This window comes from Falco naumanni, chromosome 3 (assembly GCF_017639655.2).
Source record: "Falco naumanni isolate bFalNau1 chromosome 3, bFalNau1.pat, whole genome shotgun sequence".
Taxonomy (NCBI): Eukaryota; Metazoa; Chordata; class Aves; order Falconiformes; family Falconidae; genus Falco; species Falco naumanni.
This window is the reverse complement of record NC_054056.1, coordinates 11,303,842-11,326,794: the sequence shown is the minus strand read 5'-3', so window position 1 is coordinate 11,326,794 and position 22,953 is coordinate 11,303,842. Positions and strand designations below refer to the sequence as shown.

At 42.7% G+C, this 22,953-nt stretch overlaps 1 protein-coding gene across 1 annotated transcript in view; it reads right to left on the bottom strand.

Moving 5' to 3' along the window:
* Window positions 1-4,838: 4,838 nt before the first annotated feature.
* Window positions 4,839-22,953, bottom strand: part of IFFO2 (intermediate filament family orphan 2) — a 37,811-nt gene continuing 19,696 nt past the window's right edge. Inside the window, exons 2-9 of the mRNA XM_040588340.1 lie at window positions 16,822-16,882; window positions 16,443-16,538; window positions 14,084-14,224; window positions 12,178-12,320; window positions 9,625-9,745; window positions 7,253-7,342; window positions 6,459-6,589; window positions 4,839-5,700 (exon numbers count right to left, since the gene is read on the bottom strand). Of these exons, the coding sequence (XP_040444274.1) occupies window positions 5,595-5,700; window positions 6,459-6,589; window positions 7,253-7,342; window positions 9,625-9,745; window positions 12,178-12,320; window positions 14,084-14,224; window positions 16,443-16,538; window positions 16,822-16,882 (889 nt within the window). The 3' untranslated portion in view covers window positions 4,839-5,594. The remainder of the gene's footprint in view (window positions 5,701-6,458; window positions 6,590-7,252; window positions 7,343-9,624; window positions 9,746-12,177; window positions 12,321-14,083; window positions 14,225-16,442; window positions 16,539-16,821; window positions 16,883-22,953) is intronic.

Genomic DNA, 22,953 nt, shown 5'->3' with positions numbered 1-22,953 from the left:
AATACCCTCCACTTAAACACATTAAATAATAAATAATCATTTTTGGCAGAACTTAGCTACAATACACTTTAGCCGCAGGTTAAGGTGTTTTAAGGACTCAATTGCGTGTCTTTTGGTGAAACCACGTTACACAAGAAGTGTGTCTAGTGACCAAGCTTTTAACGATCCTCAGCCCTCTCTGATAAAGAAGAAATTTCAGGATTTCAGATGAAATCCGTACAGGGGTCATCAGTTTGGGCAGCCCTCAAACCACGGGCATTGGGTCTGTGGCACAGTGGTACTGGGGTGTTCTGCCATGGAAACAACACAGGTTTGAAGCCACCCCAGGGTTTGGGTTTTTTTAAGCATTAACTTCATCTTTCCTCCAAAGATGGAGCCAGCCAGACCCACAAGCACCACCTTTGCTTACCAAAGTGCTTCACTGTTGGAGTGCCTCAAATTAGGAGGGAATTGTGATTTCTAGAGGCATCAAATACCCACTTCTTAAACACAATGTTTGCTTCTTCAAAAGAGAAGCTCTGAAAGGCTCCCGCAAATGCAGAAGGGTCTTAAGACACTGAACTACACACAAAAACAGACAAAAAGAAATAATCAAGTGTTTCTTCACTACTCTGCCAAAGACTTGTGTTCAAGCCTTCGGTGTTCCCCTCCCCAGAAACGGGCTGGCAAGGGATTGAATGAAGAATTTGGCAGGTAGTGTTTATGTTCACCTCTGAACCCAGCATTATTAACACCAGGATACTATGCGTTGCCTTAGAGTGGCAATTTCTTTTCTCATTTAAAACTCGAACTGACAGAAGTTACATTCTACTAAAAGCTTAAAACCAAGCATTTGTGTGACTTAACACTGAAGGCAGATATTTTTAAAACCTGTGTGTTCCCCTGCAACAAAGTCCTGGACCAGTGCAAAAGAATAAAAAACCCAGAAGTCCTGAAGCAAAATGTGAAAAATCCTCCTCAGGGTATTATTACACCCTGGAAGCACTATAATTTCTTAATGTTGCTGTGATAAATCGTGCTTTTAACATTCAGCTCTAAAATGAAGCACTCTCAAACGTGAAACACAATCAGACACTTCCCAATATTGCAATTCTCTTCTTTGTGTGCTCCAACACAAACATTCTCCCGCCTTTCTCCAGAGCCAAGGGAAACAGAAGGAAATAGCTGCTTTACAGAGCCCGCCGCGCTGTGGCAAGGCTGTGAGCACCCACCGATCGCTGTGGCTTTTCCTCAAGCCAACCCTGGACCAAGGACTCTACTTGTGTTTTTGCTGGCAGGAATGGTTATGCAAAAAAAAATAATCATGTATTAGAAGCAGCTTTAGAACTCTATTCAGGCACAATTCCAATCTATTACTTTGTCTCATCAAGTTAATTCCAATTGATGCCAGTGTAGACAAACATCATTTATCTTCTAACCAGGTAAAGCACAAAACCCACTCTGGGGCAGATTTTAAAACTACTGTGCTGCAATCACCCCTGGGGTTTAGGAGAGCAAACAGGTCCTTACCCTCTTCAGCAGAATGCCACGCCATCAGGGGAAGGAAAAAAAAAACCCAGGAGAAACAGCAATACTCCTGCAGCTGCAGAAAAGCTGTTAATTTCTTTTACTTCACCCCCCCCCCCCTTCTCTTGCTCCTAGGAAGCGATGGGCAAGTGCTTCACAGCCGTACCTGTTAGATTGTTCCCATGTTGTCACTTGAAAACGTTTGAGAATTTGGAGTCACATCAGAGCAGAAGATACTTTACAAGGGAATAATTGCATTTGCTAACAGAATTCTGTTTGCACTTTAAAAACCTCTAATAAAAATAGACTATATACTGTGTTTTTTATAAATAGATTACACATTTAGCTTAGATGAGTTTCATTATAGTCCCCCTCAGCCCCGACACTTGTTTTTTTAAAGAATTTTGTTTTTCCTTGTGTGAACTAATATTATAATTACTAAGTCTTTGAAAAAAATGTTTGTACCACATTATTCTTTGGACATTTTTGAACAACATGCATCCACAAAAGCAACTGCCGTTTGTTTACTGAAAACATTGTTTGTACAAACCCATTTTAGGAATTTGATCTATTACACTGCTAACAAGCAAAAAAATTTGCTTCCTTGAAATCCCCCTTTAAAAAATGAGAAACAATGAGGAGGATTTTCTGATTGTAAGTCTAAAAAAGTGTCAATATGACACCGCATTAAGAATAGAAAACAAAAATAAAGTATTTACAGCTTTACAAAGGAAAAAGAAAGAGGTCATCAAAATCATTTCCAGCATTTTCACCATTTTTTTCTGGCAAGCTTTTGATCTGGTTTATACAGAGTGGTTATACGCAAACAGAACAGGACCACTGTCGGCTAAATCAGCAGCATCGCTTGAAACTAAACCAAAAGACCTCCTAGAAAAACTATCAAGGATCAACCATAGTAATTCCCGAAAGGTTGATCCACCAAGTCCTACACAGCCTAAACGAAAACAAAACCCCAATCCCAAGTACGAAATCACCTTTTCTTCTTTAAAAATGGATTACATATGGTTATAAGAAACAGACACCAACAACCATGGTAATTTACCATCATACACATCACCACCATACACATTATTTCTATATCCTCTACTATAGACCCACATCCCTTACAAATTACCAACAAATGCAACCCTATTACAGATGCTCCTCATAATTATGGCTATGAGATAAACTGCAGGTTACAGCTAGCTTGTTTCCACAGCTGAATTTCTGCTTCCTCACTTGGCTCTCACCATCAAACTAAGGATATACTTTCCTACCCTCAACATACCAGCTACTAGTTTCAGGAACACTCAGCCTTTTTCCTACTAGGACACTGAGTTTTAAGGAAAACAAACAAACAAACCAGCAAACAGCAGCTAAGCCGGATGGCCATTAATGTTGCTCAGTTTCTCCAGTACCAAAGAGCATTTCATAACTCAGGAGAGCCAAACGACAGCCTCTGATGAGGCCGACTCACTGTGCAAGTTGATTGCTTCACAATGCCTCCACCAAAGTCGCTAAAGCATTACAGACACTCAGCTTTGGCAGATGGTTTCTCAGCCTCGTGAGAAACTACGTATTAGCAGCTGTAGTTCATACAGGCTTCAAAAACCTTAGAGTACTTTATTGAAAACATGCAGTCCCAGCCCCCTCAAAAAAATATCGCATCTCTGGCCCCCACCCACCCACCCCAGCTTGCAGCCCTAGTGAACATGACATTTACCACTTTGGCCACCTAAGAAATAATAGGAATGAACACTTTGGAATAAGGTTTCTTTCCCAGAGAAAAGTTATCTACATTTACGCGTTGAAACAGGCTTTGCAAAAGCCCCTAACCCACACCACAGGAACCAGGGAGTCGCTAGCTACTCTATGAATAACTGCACCAAGTATTTCAATCAGTAAGGAAACCACAAGAATATCCTTGCATCCATTTTCTCAGAAGCCAGCAACTGCAGATCGTGGCCTCCACATTGTGGATCCAGATGAATCATCCCAGTACTCCTCCCCACGCTGAAAAAACCACGGAGCCCATCTGATTCATGTGGCCCAAAAGCACCATTGTGTCCAAGTAGGAGACTGATCTGAACAGCGATGAAACTCCAGGCAGCGACACGGGAAACTCAAATGAAGATGACATTACTGTACCCACAGTTACAGCGGGCACAGAAACCCTCTGAGGCCCTGCCGCCCTGCACAGCTGCGCCAAAGAGGCATTTCTGCCCAGGAACGCGCTGTTTGCCAAGACACTTGAGCTCTTTTTGGAAGAAAGCAACACTGATCTATACTGGCTGTATGCTTACAATGCAACCCCGCTGATTTCAGATCAATACGTGAGAGGGGCTTGGAAACAATACTCAGGAAGCTAAAAAGATTGGCCAGCTTACCTTTACATAACACTGAGAGGGTGCTTAAATCTGGTATTTCCCTGTCCAGTCCTAGCACTGCCCCTACATAGCAGTTTCTAAGCTATCTGGCAGGTAAAAAAATAAAATAAAATACATTTGGTATTTACTCCAAGTCTTACAACTGCTAGTTAACTACACAGTTACCTTTAGGCAGTATTAACTACACTTCCAACCTTAGTCTAAAAAAAAAAAAAAAAACAAACCCCAAAACACAAACAAAAAATTATTGGCTGAGGTTTATACCCTGTTTTTACCTGGCTGAGGTGCTACAATTCCCATTATAACCATGAACAGCTTGATTATGCCAGAGTTTCCTCAAAATACCACCAAGTGATCCAACTTCTGGTGCTGCTTTCTCCTGTGTAAAAATACAGAAAGACTGACAAAGCCTACGTCTCCTCACTTTCTCACAGAGAAAGCACATGGCTGTTCTTCCCTCGTTCTAGGGCAGCAGTAGTTTGGGATTCATTTCACTATGCCCTAAAAAGGATTACAGTATTTTCCGATGTTCAGCTTTTCTGAAGAACAGTGGTCTGGAACTCTCCCAATGGCACGTCTCAAGTCTACATCTACACCACCACATGTCCGTTTATCCCAATGCTTCAACTACCCCACTCTAAACATCATGAAAGCAGCATAAAATGAGAGTTATCTCCCTGTCAGCAAAGTAAAATCTGCAAACACTATGGTTTTTAACAAAAAAAAAAAACCAAAACAAAAAAACAAACAAAACTGAAAAAAGGAAAACACAAAACAACACGGAACTGAAGGGCTGATTCCCCTCTTAATCCAATCACTGGAAACAAAGGCATTGTAATACGACATTCTTCCTCAAAAGAAGCTCTACAGATAACTAACATGTGCAAATGTGTTTTTAGCTTTCCTTTCCCCAAGAGATAACTGTAGCCCAGCAGGGACCAAACATTCCATATAAATAAGGCGAGCTTTTTTTTTTTTTTTTTTTTGCATAGTAGTTTATCAGTGATAGTCCCACCCCACTGAACCCTCCTCTGTCCACCTGCTTTGCCACCGAGCTGAGACCTGCTGCTTGGGATTCTGGAGCCTAGCAGAAAGCTTGCACAAATCTCAAAGGCTCCTTCACCCAGAAATACAATATTAAAAGGAGTTACTTCATTCCGTCTAACTGCTTAATCCTAAAAGCTGCCTCGACACCTGCTATTATTCTTAAATGTTTACAGTTCAATTTTGAGGCATTCTTTTTTGTGCCAGACATTGGTAATAGTACCTTAATTGTCTTGGGTTTGCTTCTCATTTTGCCAGCATTCCTTTTGCCAATCAGTGCGCAGTTCAATAAACCCATAAGCTTATTGAGATACCCAGAGCCTTTGCAGCACCATTCTCTGCTGCTACCAGATTTTTTTAAAGTAATATTTTTTATAAAAACACCTGCTATTAATATTCCACTGGAGCTCAAAGTGGCTCAGCTTGGGGCAAAGGCACAATTAAAACACCATGTTTTCTTACAGGACTCTGCATTTATGATTTGTATAACAATAGAAATTTACAGCACCAATCCTTGGGTGGGGTGGGGATGCGTGTAGGAATGAGTCCTTAGAAACCCTGTGCAAGGGCTTACGAGTCTTATTTTCCCCCCATCAGTGTATTGTTTTTTAATCTTTTCTTTCATCTTCCCTTTCACCGGAATGCTCCAACTACGTATCAGCTGACCATGGGCTCCACATCCGTCTCTCTGTCCAAATCGTCCTGAATTTCATCTGTGTTTCCTGAGTCGCTGCTGGCTACAGAGCTGGGAGATGGAGAATTTCTGTCGAAAAATTAAGAGAAAGGTTTAAACAAAAAATTAAATATCAATGAGAGAAGGGGGGGCGGGGGGGAGGAATCTTTAAAGAAGATGGTCCTTTCACTGCCCAAAACAATTTAAAGTATTCTTTATGAACATTAAACTTTGGGTTTACAGTAAATATCAATAGTAAACGTCAGCAGCCCGTGTGCTGCCACCCCACCCCTGCAATCTCCTATACAAACAAAGGCTGCCCTAGGTTTCCTGACAGGGAGCAGGACACTTAAGTCCAATGAACGTCCTACAGAGACTCTCATCATCCATAATACGTACAGTCTTGAAAACCCCAAAAAAGTTTATCATCTTGTTCTTTGAAGCCAGGGCGTGTACTGGGGGTGAGCAAGAGATAAGAAAATCCATCATAGTATAGAGTTCTTAACACATGAGAAGATTAAAACCCACGTTCTTCATGTAGGTCCACAGTCAAGATTTATTCTAGGCTTTGTTCAAGAGTTGTAGATCTACGACATGAAGACTAAACATCTGTCCAGGTTAGAGATCCCTGGTCTTACCAATAAGTGCTGAATCCTGAGCAGTGTTACTGTGTGTAGGAAACCGAGACACTTTTATAGGGCTCCATATAAGACTGGTATTTGGCCCTGAACCAAACAGGATTATCTAAAAGACAAAGCTTTAGGACAAAATGGTACTATTGCCTTTAAAACAACTTGGCAGGAAACAATTCTTGAAGCACCCCAGGCAGAATCGTGGTAGCTTATTACCTGTCAGCTGAGCCTTTGATAAGCCTACGACAGGTTTCCATTTGTACATCCAGGCCCCTTTTCATACTACACATTTCCATATATTCATGAAGGTGGCGATTCATGTCACTCTTGGCCGTGGCCAATTCCAGCTGTAAGAAATAAGAGAAAATAATCAGCCTAAGGTGAGCTGCTAGCAGCTTCTCCCAGCATCGCTCAATTTTACATACTGGTGGGGATGCTAACGCTGCCCAGAGCCAAGCCAAAACACCCGCACAATATATGTTTAACCTCGGTGTTGCATACTGCCAATGTATTCATCAGCTCATGAAGCTTATTCCAATCACAGCTCAACACTTTTTAAACAGCCCTTGAAGTTTTTTTTTCTGCTGTTTGGCATCTTGTTTGTCAACATGCAGTAATTACTGAAAGCATATTCTAGGCAGGGCAAAGATGGTTGAGAAGCTACAGCTGTTGTGCCTGGTGACCTGCGAGGCCACATCTCGTAAAGCATTTCCCAGTGTGTGATGGTGGATATGCAGGACAAACAGGGGAAAATGAATAATAGTGTGCTTTTGTTCTCTTTGTTCTGAAGGTTCTCTCTCCACAAGCTACAGATTTATGCTTACTCAGTAACAGTGCTGCATAGAGAATGACATTTAGAAAAAAATCCCAAGAGGATGTCAAAGGAAAATACCTTTGCATTCTTGGATATAGAGACATTCCACCTTTCCTCTGTGGGTATAGTGGACTGGAACACTGCGTGTTTTTCATCCATCAGAAACAATTCATACTGTCACAAACCACTTCCTTACCTCTATCTGCCCTATTGTTTCTTGGTATTCCTTGTCTCTCGTTTTAAAGAAAGACTCTGTTTCGTGGATCAAGTTTCCCAGGTTTTCTTCCTGCAGAGGAAAGGAGGACACAAAACATTAGCAAGGAACTAACAAGGAATTCAGTAGCAGACTGAAGATTTTCTTATTTAACCTCACTCAGAACTGCAGGTTGTTAACCTCTTTCATGCAAAGATTTTTTTCAATACATTTTTATGCAGGCAAGCAACATTCTGCCGCTTAGACCTGGCATAGCGGGAGACATTTTTGTACCATGACCATGGCTTTGGACACACAAAGATAAAGTCTCTGATCAAGGAACCTACAGACCAAAGCTCCGGCAACTAAACGCATATACCTGATGATGTCAAAGAACCAAACCCATGGATTTTCCCGAACCTTTCACAGTCTGATCACACTTGGATATAATGCTCTCCAGCCATGAAACTAAGTTTTCCCTTGCATTGACCACACCACGACTCACGGCTTTGCACTGGAATTCTCATTTTCTGATTACAAATTACTCTCGAGTCCTTTCAAGTCTCCATCCTATTGAAATTCTTCACTTAACCACTAGATAAAGCAAGCTCTCTCCTGCATGCTATCGATGAAAACACGACATGCAAGAACACATGCTGTCCCAAAGGAAACATCCTGCCAGACAACAGCTCCCATATCCTTATCACTTTGGATTGCCAGTATGGTCTGGGCTACAAAACATACAGCACTATTTCATGCTGTCACGAAGAGATTAAAACAATGTCATTGTTCATGCTCTCCTTCATGCTATTACCTACCTCCCTTTTCCAGAAAAAAAAATATATAAAAAAATCAATTTAATGCAACTGCACTGATGAGCATTAATTATGTTTCCACCCTTTGGCCACATCTGTGGCAGCTTTATCAGGATCACACCTGGTATCAACGTCAGGCTATCCAGCCTATAGTTACAAGACTCATTCCACTTATCCTTTTACATGCAGAAATGCTTTAAGGAGGAAGGTCATTAAAGAAGGTGGCTAGGGCACCATGTAAGAACTTGAAAGGAATAAAGCCAGTGGAAGGAAGATTCAGGCATGTAAAGCACTATGTTAAAGACCAGGCACAGACAGAGCAGTCTTTATTCTGAATCTCCATCTACAAGACAAATCTACCCTCTCCTTGTATAATTTTCATTTAGAAGGATTTAAGCTTCTTAAAACCTTTAGAGTTTTCGCACGTAAGGTCTGAGTTCGGCAATATTCCTCTGATAGCTGCGCTTATACATGCACACATGGGTATATGCAAATAAATCTGTCACTAATTCCAGCACATGGCTACACATTATTACTCTGCCACTCTCCCTTGCTCAAAAGACGACACGTAGCTAAGTACGCCGCTTTCTGCAGTCCTAGCACTTCTAAGTAATCTCTGCAGTTTCAGTGTATGCCAGATGATACACAAATGGGAAGACGTAAAATTAACACACCCCTGGCAGTCAACACAAGACAATATTCAGGAGACTGCTGCCTCAGCATCCTTACACTGCAGCGGTGATGGAGGAAGGCAGGATTATTTCTTACCTACTGCTGCTGTGCTACTCAGTAGTGAAGTAATAGCATCACATTTAAGACTACCTGCACAAAGCCAGACCTTGCCAGTTCAATCACTCTTTAGGCTTGTTTAAAAAGGCTCAGGAGTCACTGAATGAGGCAGCGTGCAGCCATTAGCTAGCTTTGCGTGGGATCGTAAGGATTAAAAGCAAGCTGTTTATTATCCACCATCGCCAGGAGATTCCTATTGACTGGGAAGATGGAAGCACAAGATTCACGGTTCAGAAGATCCCTGGGGCCTTATGCAGTCCTGCAACCACAGCTTCTTTGTTTGCAACAGGGTATACAGACTTTAACATCTTCCACAGACCATACCGAGGTGTGGGGGTTTTTTTCCCTCTGTGCAATACCATCCCCCACACTACACGTTCTATTTTGACAATTAAAGTGTGAATGATAATCTACAGAGAAAGTGAGATGCTGCGTGGAAGATACAGGGCTTTGGATAAGTGACTGCTTAGGGTGACAGATGGCGTGATGCTCTGCTAACAGCTAGACACACATTGAGTCTTTTGACACTCGCTTGATACTTTCAAATACTCAGTTTGAAGGAGCAGAAGAAATGAAGTTTGGCAAATAAATGGCACAGACTGAAAAGCAACCATAGAGAGAAAGCACTAAGAGGATTTTAAAATCAAAGCAAGTTTGCGTGGCAAACTAGATCACCAGTCAAATATCCGAAGGCTCAAATGGCTAAAAGAGCAGCTGAGGGATACAGTTTCTGCAGAGAATAGTTTGAGAAAATAACAGAAATAAACTCACCTCTCCTTGGAGGTCAATTGAAGGATTGCAGTTTGTGAAGTCTTCCCAAAGAAGCAACGTTTCCTCATTCTCCTCCCATGTTAAACTATCACAGTCATCATCAAAATCAAATGTCTCACGACTGTTAAGATAACGGAAAAAGCATTAGTGAAAACTACTCCAGTCCCACTCCCTCGGTCCTTTAATTAATCTAGAAAAAAAGAGGCTGCGAGAACTGAATGAAGGAGACAATGCAGCAGCGGAAAATCCTCACAGTTTTTACAAACAGGCTTTGCCACTGTCCAGGTCTCTCGCTCCTGGGCTCCTTGCCATGCCAAAGCAGAATAAAAGATCCTTGTTAGCATTCCTGGTTCAAGTACACAGTCCTAGCTCTGTCCTCCAGATGGTGCTGCACATTAGTTTCCCCGGTTTGCAAAACCACAAAAATGTTTTAAACTATTCTTTTTATACATGGGAAAATGAGCCCAAACACAGTTCGAGGAATTTTACAAGAAACAGCCATCAGAAGACTCCCTGGTGATTTTCACGTAGAAGTTCAGCCAACTGTTTCTCTGCAGCCCTTAAACATTATTTTCAAAAGTAACAACTATGAAGAATCTGAACCCCGAAATGGTGCGCAGGTGAGCGTAAATACCGACTGCTGCCTTGACCAACAGAAGGTGCTACTACAGCCACTTAAGACTGAGAACAAACAGTGGCAAGAGTGACCTTTAACACTGTTATTTGGGCAAGCCCTTTTAGTACGGTCAGTTGTGCAATAAAGGAAAGTTTCAGAAGGCACTCAAGTCCCTTTGGCTTTGAACAGCAGCACAGCAAAACACTAGTAGCTGCTTCTTGTCCTTGTTAAGGAGGCCTGACAAAAACCTGAAATGGCTCCCAGCAGCAGTCTGCTAATTTCAGACCAATGCATTTTTATTACTTTAGCTCACTTCCTTTCAAGCAGATAACATCTCAGTCCGGACGCCGAGTCCAATACCGTCTTTAGGAGGCTGAAGAGCTTGGCAAGAGAGACAGGCTATTTGTCTATACTCAGCATGACTCTAAAAAATAATTCTAAAACAACCCAAGTCACTTGGACATACTTGATTGTGCCTTTTGCAATTCAACTTCTTCAAATTGGTTTCTTTTTGCAAAATCTCTCCTTGTCAGAGAGCACGGAGGTTCCCAGTTCTGACTGCTGCTTACTTCAGACATAGACACTGTTCAAAGTCGGCTGGATTGTGACTTTTTACTACTAGACACTTAAAGATTACATTCGTTACGGAGAAAATGCAAGTTGCTTTACTTCTGTTAAAAAGAGAACATCTTCAGCTATTTGTAAACTATTATTTTCTACTTCACAAAGACCCCAAACCCAGCCATCCTTAGAAATGTACCATCTCCAATAAACCATGAACGCTTTCTAGATCAACCCAATTTGAATGTATCGAGAATCCTGCAGCACTCTGTGCATATGTAATTGGACCAGGGGGTAAGTATTTACAACAATTAGTATTAATAAGGGCCTAAAGACATCTAAAACAAGAGTCCTAACTTTCACAAAAAACATGTCCTCCTAAGTCTGAAATTCAGGCAAAAAGAGAGACACAGACTTCCTGAAAATAGAACTTTTGGCAACAGCTGACACAGGAGTTAGTGCTTCTTAGATAACTTGTAATACTCCTACGTATTACATACTGTCCTACATTGTGTGGGAAAGCACTGGGAATTCTTCCCTCTGCAGTCATGCAGAACTTGGCAGAAGACACCCATATTTGAACACTAGGGAAGTCAGCCCTACGGTGCTTGCTGGGGCTTTTCTCTGCCCAAAGAAAACAGCAGAGACCCACAAAAGTCTCACCAGGCTGTGGCCATCTCCACCGATTCCAGGACAGCAGGAGAGGAAAGCAGGACACATTGCTAGGCAGCTTCCTGAACCGCTTTGTGGAGCACCAAGGTGCAGAGAGTCTCTTCTCAGCTGCTACAAGCTTCCTAACACTTCAGTTTAGGGTAAAACTTAAGGCAAAATTGCAATTCTTCCACGCTGGGAGACCAGACTTTGCAGCAAGGCTTATAACGCCGATATTCTTGGAATCTAGAAACTGCTATTCACTGCCAGAACTGATCTTCCAGCCAGATCCGCCGCTACCATTTATCTATAGCTCAACTGAAAAGTCATGAAAAATACTAGAGAAAAGTCTGTATCCATTTCAAACCAAGCTTTCAGCAACATTGCCAAATTCTATCCAGCCCAAGCAGCAGCATGGTTCTTTCCAAAACTCTAGAAATCTAATATTCAGCCAAACGTACAGAACAGACTCAAGTTTTGTACTTTTGTTGTTGTTGCATATTTCTTCTTTTGCTACAGTTGTAACAGTGTATAGTAGTAAAAGTAGATTTTTTTTTTTTAATATTTTCTATAGTTCCCCCTACATAAGGGAGGAACAAAAATTAATTAATTTCCTTTGAACTTCCAGAAAACCTTGAAGTATGTACCATGCTGGCAGCTCAGATGCTCTGGGACTAAGTTTGCACTTCAGATTAAGCTTTCTCCATGCTGTCCACGATACTCACAGCTGATTAAACATACGCTTCATTTCATCCGTGATGTTCAAAGAACAGCTGACCTCATCGTCAGAGAACCTGCCATTATCTCCATCCTGTTCAGAGAGGTCATCGTCAGATGTGAGCTTGCGTTCTTTCTTCTTGGAAGCCACCTTAATTGGAGAGAAGAGCAGTAACTAGAAGGTTCAACTGAGGTACTGCGCCATGAGGGGCAGAAATAAAGAAGGAGAGGCGTTAGGTTTGAGCAAATATAACCGTTCATCAGTTCCCAGGCAATTCAGGGATTGCTCGTATTCAAAACGGGAATCGCATCTGTTAATGAGTGGTGAACACAGAGCACAAGGAAGCAGTTCAGAACGGCGAAGAGCAAAGCAAGCTGCAGGCTGCCAGCGCTCTACAGATGTTCATCTGCTCACTGACACCAGTCTATGATCTACCAGAGAACATGCAGAGGTTAGAATGATACAGGGTAAAAGCGTAAGCTGGCAGGAGTGCCCAGGCAGCAGGCTCCAGAGCAATGACAGAACTCTCCCTCTCCTGCCACCGCCACAGGCTGTTGCTCCCGGCATCGAACCACCACGAAAGAGTAGCCGGGAAGCCTTTCTAGAAAAGCCTTTATTTCAGATCAGTCCCACCCCACCGCGGAGGCAGGCTGCTCATCTGCAGGTTGTCAGAAGAAGGGTTTAACTGAACCATGAAAAACGCCTGGACAACCTCAAAGAAATGAAATTCACAGACGTGCAGAGAACCCAAGGGATACCCCTGCAAAGGGTGCAGAGGATCACTTCTTCACCTGAGGGCTGTGACCATAAGAGATATTCACAGGTGGTGCCGCAGTCCCAAACACACAGTCCGCTCCCAACCTACTGGAATTTTTCCTCTAGTTGGCATATAAACCATCCCTCACTGGTACTGTTCTCCGTGAGGATCATTTTAACCACTGCATGCCTGACCAAAAGCGTGCTTCGCAGTTGCCTTTGAGCAGAAATTGAGCATAGCAATTCTACTCAAAGACAAGAAGGAACCACCATCACAACGCAATGGCTCAACAGGCTAAAAAAAAAATAACGGTCTCCAATAAGGAGAGTTGAGTCTTTTGGGATACGTAAGAAAAAAAACCCCATCAAACCTTTAGGCAACTCCACTATAGCCAGAAAGCACGACCAGGAGAGACCACAGGGATCTTTTACAGGGGTTTTGTACAGCATTTGGCACACTATATGGCATCGCTATAGAGGAAAGCATCAGACTTGCTGAAAGACCAAACAAGACACATTTAGATCAAAGTGGAAGGAAGCTGGGTTAATTGCAATTGAAACTGCAGTTATGTCAGAAGACCAACTGCATCGGGAGTTACAGGTTTGCTCCACACACAGCTGTTACTGCTTGCTTTTGGAGCAAATTAAAGGACTTTCCTACCAGCACCAAGGAGCCACAATAGCTCAAGGAAAGCAACTGGAGTTTCTAGTCTCACCAAGCAGTCATAGCTCACCACCACAGAGGCGTTATTTCTGGCCACGGAGCTTGGGCCAGAAATAAAGACATTCAGATGACAGTTCCACAAGCTTAAAACCTCTCACTTGTGAAGGGAACAAATGTGAGGAAGCCATTTATACAAACCTAGACCCTGTAATGCCTTTTTCCCCTGCATTCATTGTAGGCTAGCATCAGACTAACAGCATGTCTTAAAGTTCATCCTGAGACTTTTTTTTTTTAAACTCTCTAAATTTTGTGCTTAGTACTACAGCAGCTTCTGCAGAAGAGAGCTACGCTTCAAGACTGAGAAAGAAGAAAATAAGTCTACAGAGAGAAATTTCAAGAAAAGGCAAACGTCCTGGACCACAATCCTCAGCACTGCTCCCTCCTGTCCCCTCACTTCTCGTCCTACCCTATGGAAAATTCATGGCCTAATCACCTGGAATATCTTGGAAACGTCTTCAGAGTTGCGCTGCTGCGCTACATCACACAGCTTGGCTGTGATATCGATTCGCCGACAGATGTCCATGTCCACCTTCATGGCCTTTTCTTGAATCTTTGTGTCCAGGTCTGTCATGGGCTGCAGGAAGGACAGTAGTGATTATCTTCTATTATTATACAGTTCAGGAAAGAAGAGATACCCCACAGTATCTCTCTAACCCCAGGGTATACTATTCTTAAACAATCCAGGAAAGGCAGTACACGGACAATCTGAATAGACTAGACAGCTAATAATTCACATTTCATATCCAATTCTAATAAAATTTCAACTCAAGAGTCATTTGCCACCAAAAAACCTATACCCACCCCAAAACAACTGCTAGATGTGGCAACAGTAAACTTTCACGGGTCAATAAAGCTTTAAAAATGGAGAAGAAAAACCCTCCTGGGCACGTGCAGAATAGAATGAAATCTAATACCTGGTGACTATGCAACACATCTCCCCCTTTCAGACAGAACTGTGCCTACAAGAAGTTGCTTTTAAAACAGAATCCAGGCTACACAGCAACCTCATACATGCTATGAAAACAAAATCAAGACTGGATCTAAAGAGATCCACGAAAGCCTGTGACACAGAAAATGCTCCTCTTCATTGGCATTAACCTGGCTCCAGCCTAGCAAAAATTCTACGTGAGTATTATTTTGTCTCGCTTCACTCTGGGCAATAATTATAAACATAATTTGTAAGAGACACTCCCACTCAGATAGTACATCTGGCTCCTGATGAAGAAACATTTTTTAAAAAAAGGCACATTTTCCAGCCTGGACAAGACTTACTCTGTTAGAACGTACCACTTCAATGGCTAGGGGCAATGCTTCCACTTTGACCAGAAAAGCAGAAAAACTCTTTGCAGAGCATTCTTAAATATCAAATCCCCTTTCCAAGAAGAAAGCTTTGAGTTTGGGGTTTGTTTTTTTTTTAATTATTTTTTTTTAATTATTAGACAAGAGTTCTTCTCCAACCCCTGTCAACCACTGTTTGACAAGTTAGAGATTTTTGTTTTCCAAAACACTAAGAATAAGAAATTTCTAAAGACTGACACACTCCAAACACAATCTTATCCACTGAGTAGGTATCAGTGATTCTTATCCGCAGGAAGGCAAGAGTCACATACCAACATCCAGCATTTCTCTCCTCTAAATATTTACACAGTGGGATTCAAAACAAGCATTTTCACTGCTTCCCTTTGGCTCGCTTCTCCCTGACGGAGCTCGCAAAGCCCAAAGCACACTTTCTCTAAAGCTGAGGAGGATGTTTGCGTTCACTGCCACCCTTTCTGTCCACACAGAACAACATTTCTTCCTCGGCGAAAAAGTCAGCAGCAGCCCTAACAAGTTCCTCCCTTTCACACTGCCTCTAACCAAGCATGCCTATTCTCAATTAAATGAGAGACAGCTAATTGCGAAATTTCACATGAACAGATCGAGTGGCCCTGAGAGAACGTATTTGACATCAGGGAGCGGGTTCTGCAAGCTTTATATAAAGACAGAAGGAAGCAGTTCTATGCAAAATTACAGAATAAATAAGCTTAATAGGACACATTCATTAGACAACTGGCATCAGTGCTACTTCAGTCTCGCAGAGAAAGGCACCTTACTTAGCGTTCACCTGGCTGATCCTTCTAGGTATCTGCATGGGTACATGCTCTCAGTGTGTCAAAATGTAAGAAAATTACCCAGTCATAGCTTAAAAGATCCCCCAGCTTTGAAGGGAAGTCATTATCTAACAAGACATGAGGAAATGTCTTTTTTTAAAAATAAATAAATAAATAAATTAGGTGGAAGCAGCACTGGAAACAAAGCCAGCTACCTGCACCAGTGACAGTGAGTTAATCTCTTCCGAGCTTTCATAAAGGGACTTGGGATCTTTTTGAACATCGCTATCTTGCCTGACACAGAGCAACACACACCCCCCCCCCCCCCGTTAGCAGTACATGGTGCTGCACGGTGACGAACCCTTTTCCCTAACCTACGAGTTCTCCAACATGATTTTTTTTTTTTTCCCCCATGGCTGCAGATCGGAATGCCGGCACTGCCAGCTGTGGAGAACGGGGAAGGGAGGGAAGAGTCCGGGTTATGGGCTAAGCAGCAAGTTAATGCATCTCTACACAGACCAGACAGGAAGCAGGGGGGAGGGTGATCTGTCTGATGCATTAGATCATACCAGCAGCCATAACGCTAACTACAAAGCGGCACTCACTAAGACCATAACCTTTTTATGAATGAAGCCATTTGCATGACACACACATTTCACAAAGGCAGTGGGAGCTGGCCACTCCGCTCACCAGTGTACTTACATCACTCATCAGACCCTTAAAGACCACAAGTTCTGCTTTCAGTCTCTCAATCTTTTCGTTTAACTCCTCCTGGAGAGCTTCTGCTTCCTGAGCCTCCTGCAAGTGAAAGCACAGACAGAACTGAGAGGTACCAGGCCAACATATGCTTCCTCACTTAACCTCAGCCTGGCTGATAAGGCACCTCACCACCCCCACGCTGTGCTTGGTCAGAAGCTTCAGCACCTTCCTGCTTCAGCTTCTAAACATCAACACTATGCTATGCAGTCAGCTGCTCGCTAGAAGATGGATTTTTAATTAAAAGACCCATTAAATGATTCCCAGCATAATAAAAGGCGCAGGGAAAACCTACACCTTTTAATACACACTATGCAAAACTTACCTCTCGCAAGGTTTCTACCATAGATTCCAGGCTCATTCTTCTTGTCAGTTCCTCTTCCCATCTGAAAGGCAAGATTGGCAGACAAAGTGTTAAGTAGGGAAAAAGTAATATATTTCTCCCCCTCCCCCCCCCCCCCAAAAAAAATCACAAGTCTTCTGATAGCTGTAGGATGATGACAGTTATTTGAAATGTAAAGCAGATGGTCCCCCTCACCAGCACACCCTCAAACCAGGAACACGAAGTCTGTAAGAACAGCTAAAACCACTTCCATTGGGATCAGTACTCTTTCCTGCTCTCCTATACAATATCTGGTTGCAAAGAAGGGGGAAGATTTTCAGTGCAAAAAGAATCAGTTGAAGGTAAGTTATCTGAAGGAGCAATCTTAATATTCATCTGTTTGGACCAATCAATTAATATGTTTATGTGCCTTCTATATCAAAATCCTCAATAATCTACGTGCCTCACTCATTCTCCAGCACAACAACTGCAAGGAGAGTACTCAGACGAGCACCCTTGGATGCAGGGGATACACACTCACCGCTGCTGCAGTACTCAACGGGTAGAAGAAAAGGAACGACAAATGATAATTAAACCTCATACTACGAGCATCATTACATTTGAGTTCATTATCGGATTAAGCATCAAAATATCCAGCAGTTCCTCTTTTTAAGCACCAAACCCCTTTAAAGGGCAAAACTTGGTATGGGACATCACTAACTCAAACACTAATGTTCACATGCATGGATATAGTCTGAGTTTGCGGGGAGAGGGAGAAAGTAAAATGTGTGCCCCTCTTTTTAAACGGGCAGAAATGCCACATCAGACTCGCCCAGTCTGTTACAACAACAGGAACCACAGTCCTGGAAAAGAAACTTTAGATATCACATGATTAAAAACAACCCTGTGAACACAACCTCCAAGTACCATCGCGGTAATTTCTGTTGCCGCTTCAACACTTTCTACAGTTGAAGTGAAAATGGCAAACCACGGCCCCAGAGATTTATTCAATCAAAGCATTCTGGAAAATGCAAGGTTCAATCTGCCCAAACACATCATTTCATCTGATTTTCAAATCTGCAGAGGTATCTGGTGATGGCTAGATTGTGGGATATTCCACTGATTGGAGATACAAGTCTCATTGGTACATCTCTGCATTCAAGGTGCCAACCTCATCCCATCGGCAGTGGAAGCCGGGGCGGACCGTTTCAGCAGGAAAGGATGCAGGCAGGCACAGCGCTGCTGCAGCTTGCTGTCCTCAGGAGCCAGCCGAGCCACCTGAACGGGTCACATCTCAATGCAGCAGCAGCAGCTCCACGGAGCGCCGTGCCAAGCTGCCTACAGCCGCTCCTTCCTCCTGTTGTGGTGCAGGAATAGCCGACACCACAGCCTGCAAATTCTCCATCCTACAGCAGAAGTTTGATTTATGCAGGAAGACTTGTTGTACGTCTTTTTACCAGTAACGATTTACTGCCAAGCAGAGTAAAATATTTAAGCTGAAATTTACATTTGTCATCAAATATTTTAGCTCATTATTTCCCTATCCTATGTTTTTTTACTATTAATTACATGTACATTTCTGTAAAAACAGTAACTGTTTTTCAGATTTTTAATATTAAGTCAAGAAGGTGAAATTAAAGCAGTCAATTATATTAGCAAGCTGTAAGATGGTCTCCTTCTGTTACAGGAGGCGTGTTGCATGGCTTTAATCATCCCTCCCGGTCCTTCTGCCAGCAGGCTGTCATTTATGGATGCAAGTCAAGCAGACATTGCAAAAATTGATATGCTGCTTTTTGAGGTTTTAGCTGCTGAAATGAGGAATACCGGCTGCATCCAGGTTAGCCTGCTGTATGATTTGCATCCTCACGGTGCGCTGTGCATTCTGCAGAGGGATGTGTTTTTTGGAAAACATATCTGCATATTTTTACTGACTGTGCCAAAAGCCAGCAAAAAGGATTAGCATTCCTCTCCTGCAATTCAGCCATCCTGGGCAGCTGCCAAAATTACACATCTCAAAGTCCGCTCAGACTAACCTTCCTCATCCTGCAGAAATGCCCGTAGTTCCATTTCTTTTCTTTGTGCCAGTTTAAAGCGCATTTTGCCAAATGGTGATTTACAGCCCTAATTCCCTTCCGTCAAACTCCAGACAGTGTCCTCAAGAGAAGAGGAAAATGATGCCTTCTTTTACACCCGTACACATCCTCCCTGCAATTTCTGTGTTTCACTTAATTATGGGAACAATAAAACAGTCATGTAATTTTTAACCAAAAAGTTTAACAGCTGGAAATTCACCCTGGACTGATAAGGGTCCTGCTAACCATTAATATCACGTTCCTAACCTCAGAGCATGTTTCTCACACCCACTACCAAGCTGTTTAACCTCATTTAACAGCTGAAAATGCCAATCTTACTTTCTCCTCACACGTAAACGTAAACCGTAGCAAAAAGAGGAAGGAAACTGACGGGAAGGTAGAGGATAACAATGGAGCAGAGGATTAATTCTCTATTTAAACTTCCGAGGAAGTGGAACAATAGAAGGATTGCTCATTCATACGATCATCCTGTATTTGCTGTACCACACAAGACTTTAAAAGGGACCTTGGCAGCTGTGCTACTACACGTTCCAACAAATGCAGCGCTGAGGAGTCAGTGTGCCACTGAGAAGACGCTAACTATGGCTCTGACGTCTTTTAACATTCACACGAAATTATTCTCCCAGTAATTTATACTAATCAATATTTTCCTCCCCAGTTACCATCTAAAAGCAGAAGGCTTGGTCTTCCCCAAGTCTCATTCCCAGCAGACTGCTGATGTCCTCTGCTTCTTAGCAAACAGAACCAGTGAGGTGCACGTGCAGCCTAAAATGCTCGTGGAAGGGACCAAAGCCCAGTGTTCCCCTCACCTCAAGGAAGGGGGAAACACCGCCAAACTCATCACCTCTGCAGCATAAAGCAAAGCAGACAGGTAACTCCTCAGGAGAAGCAGTGTGATGAGGACTATAACGGCCAAAAGGGAAATGACTGCACACTATAGGAGGAAAAAAAAAAAAAAAAAAAGGAGAAACCAGCAGCCTTCACATATTTGCTGCAGGATTTTAACCAGTCAGCTGCTTCTGCTGCTCTCAAACGCACTTGTTTCTTGGCTCAGATGCATCAGTTGCTATGATTCCCAGCCGTATCCAAAAATCCTTTTTCTAAACCAGACAGGCACACGTTGCCACCTAAATCTACCAGACTTCAGAGTTTCTTATTGGATTTTCAATTATTTCTTTAAAAAAAACAGAAGAAAAAAGAATTTAAAATCTAATCAAGCTTTTTTCTTTCTCTCCCACCTTCCAGGATGTTTTCCTTCCAACCACCACCCACCCCAAATCCAGGGCTAGCCTGAACTGTAGAAGCTATGGATGATTCCCCTGTTCCCAGATGCGACACGTTACATTCCAGCAGCATTCAGTCACTGCAGCTCCAGGCCCAAACTGCTGCTGCAGTCATGTCTTACGTAGCTTAGAGGAGAACAAAGGATGCTGGCTTTCTTTAACGGGAACAGCTACATTGCAAGGATATTAGACAAACAAAACACATGAATAGTCAGCTAGGATTAACGGGGCTTAAAGCAGTGTTCTTGTAAAGCTGAGTCACACCGCAAACTTGCGTGTTTCCTTTGAAATTGGAAGAGGAGCTACCAGTTCACCCATACTGACCTCTTCTCCCGTACTGCCAAGCTGATGGAGACGTTCTCACCAACCGGATAACGTCCCTTAAAAGCTTCTCTAAGTTTTCAAGCCTTAATGTTCATGACATTAAGCAAACCAGTCTGTTGACTCAACAAGCTTCAAACCACTTTCCCACTCCCTGAATACCTGGGTCAACTAACACCAGTCCCTCCCTTTTTCCTCTCCCACTACCAAGGCAACTTCAGGGTTACTGCCCAGCAAGGAGAATCGCCCACTGCGACAGATCCACAAAACCTCTTCAGAGCAGAAAGTTAGTTTTGGAGAAGTTTGCCTTTCCAAATATTGCTTGGTAATTTTATTTTAAAACGCCAGGATTTTTAGATGCGAGTACGGTATTATTTAGACAACAAACCGCCTGCTTACAAAGTATGCCAGATACAAACATACTGGTTTAGGTATGTTTCTGCTCAAGGCAGAAAGGCACAAGTAGACCAGTCGATAGTTAACGATGCCTGATGGTATCTACTCCATTATTTCTTTCATTAAAAAAAATATCCCTCGCTCAAGGAAACAAGTTTTCCTCAAGTAACGTTTAATGACAAAGTATTTTTTCCTTAAGAAAAACTCTTTGGGAAGACGAGACCCTTCTTAGTAGTTTTAGTCAGGCAGAGAAGAAAACCACCAAACAGAACAACAGAAAAAACATTTACAGTGCTCTAAGCTTCTCCCCTGCCATCTCCCAGGCACTGACTCCGGAGCTTCCCACTCTGTTGGCGCGTCTTCCCATCGGTTTATGGGGAGAAGAGCAGGAGCTGAAAGGAAAATCCAATAGCTCAAGTGCTTAAGTCCACAACAGGAAACTAAAGTGTTAGTTTGAACAATGACTATCAAATGCTCATGAAAGTATTAACAGCTAATGAGTCCTGAAAACATAAACACACTGAACAGACCAGCTGTCTGTGCTCCTTCAGGGGACGGCATAATTGTTCCTTCTGGCATGCTAAGGCATCACTATCCCATTTTTGGCACGAGATGCACCCAGCCTTGCTCATCTGTTGGATACGAAGCATCCACGATGCTTCTCTGATGTACCACACCTGCAAGAACATGGAAGAAAACACCCATGCTCTGGTAGGGCCAGGTAATTACACGTCCAGCGCTGCCTGGGAGCGTCTGTGCTCTGCCGTCACAGGTTGGAGGCACGTCTTTGTGCTCCCGCTCCTTTGTGGCAGCACTGCTTGTTCTTTGGTGCTTTGGGATCTTTTTGACGCCCATCCGTTGTTTACAGGAACCCCAAATGGCAAGGCGTACCGCACTGCTCACCAGCGCTGGCAGGAGATTTAACACTTATCATGCACAAACCTAACAGATTTAATCGGTTCGCATTACTCACGGGCGTTACACGCTACCTCTCACCGTGGGTCTGTAGTAACATGCCCGCTAATCCCCTCTCCAACACGTAGATAATAACTATCAACATTACAGTTTATAACTCTGGTTATTATACACTGATTTCATTTGAATTGATTTAACGGCCCGTCTGATGTGCAAACTTATATTCTCACACAAAAGCAACGCGCAGCCTAATCCTGTGATCTGCCAAGACAGAAACTTGGGCAGGGCGAGATGCTGGAGAGAAATGTACCGTGGTAGCTGGGGATAAGGGAAGCATCGCATTTGAGACTTTCTGGACAGATTACAGAAGCTTTTACAAGACTAAAATTCTGCTGCAGCATCAGTCTCGACCTAACCATTTGCAAGGGTATTAATTGAGAGAACCTACACCTGCAATCTCACTAGCCACCCCTGATACCAGAGGGTAGTTTGGGATCATAAATACAAATAGTCACCTGCACGTTTGCAGTAGCTCAAAAGAACCAGACCATGCAAGAGGGATTTCATTTAAAAAAGAAAAAAATCTCTATGAAACCTTATTTATTTTGTTGGACACACACACGCACGCAATAGTCTCTCTACTTTTAGAATCCTTGATTAAGAGGTAATTTTCCTATCCAGTCTCAGTTTTGCACTAAATAAGATATGAGGTTGCATTAAGCAATTAGCCTATTCACAAATGCTACCTCTTGGTTAAGCAAGCATTTTTAAGATGCTGTAACACAGGGATTCTTCCAGATTATCCCAAGCACAAACCATTTTGATCCCACATGCCCTGAGTTCTTATTGAAGCAAATTAAATGTTAGTTGATGGGCTCCATGTAAAACGTATTAATTTGATGTGAACATCTGATTCCATTAAAGCCTGGCTGTAACACAACAGCAGTGGCAGTCTGGAATGAAGTCATGTTTCTTGCCTGTTGCAAGCAACCTCCTCTCCAGAGAATCCCTTTGCTGCAAGTCAGTCATTGCAGCATCACATTTCCCAAACATCACAGTGACGGAGGAGCTGGTATCCTTGAACCCCTAGCAATGGTCTAGATGATACAGGTATTAAAAAAAAAAAA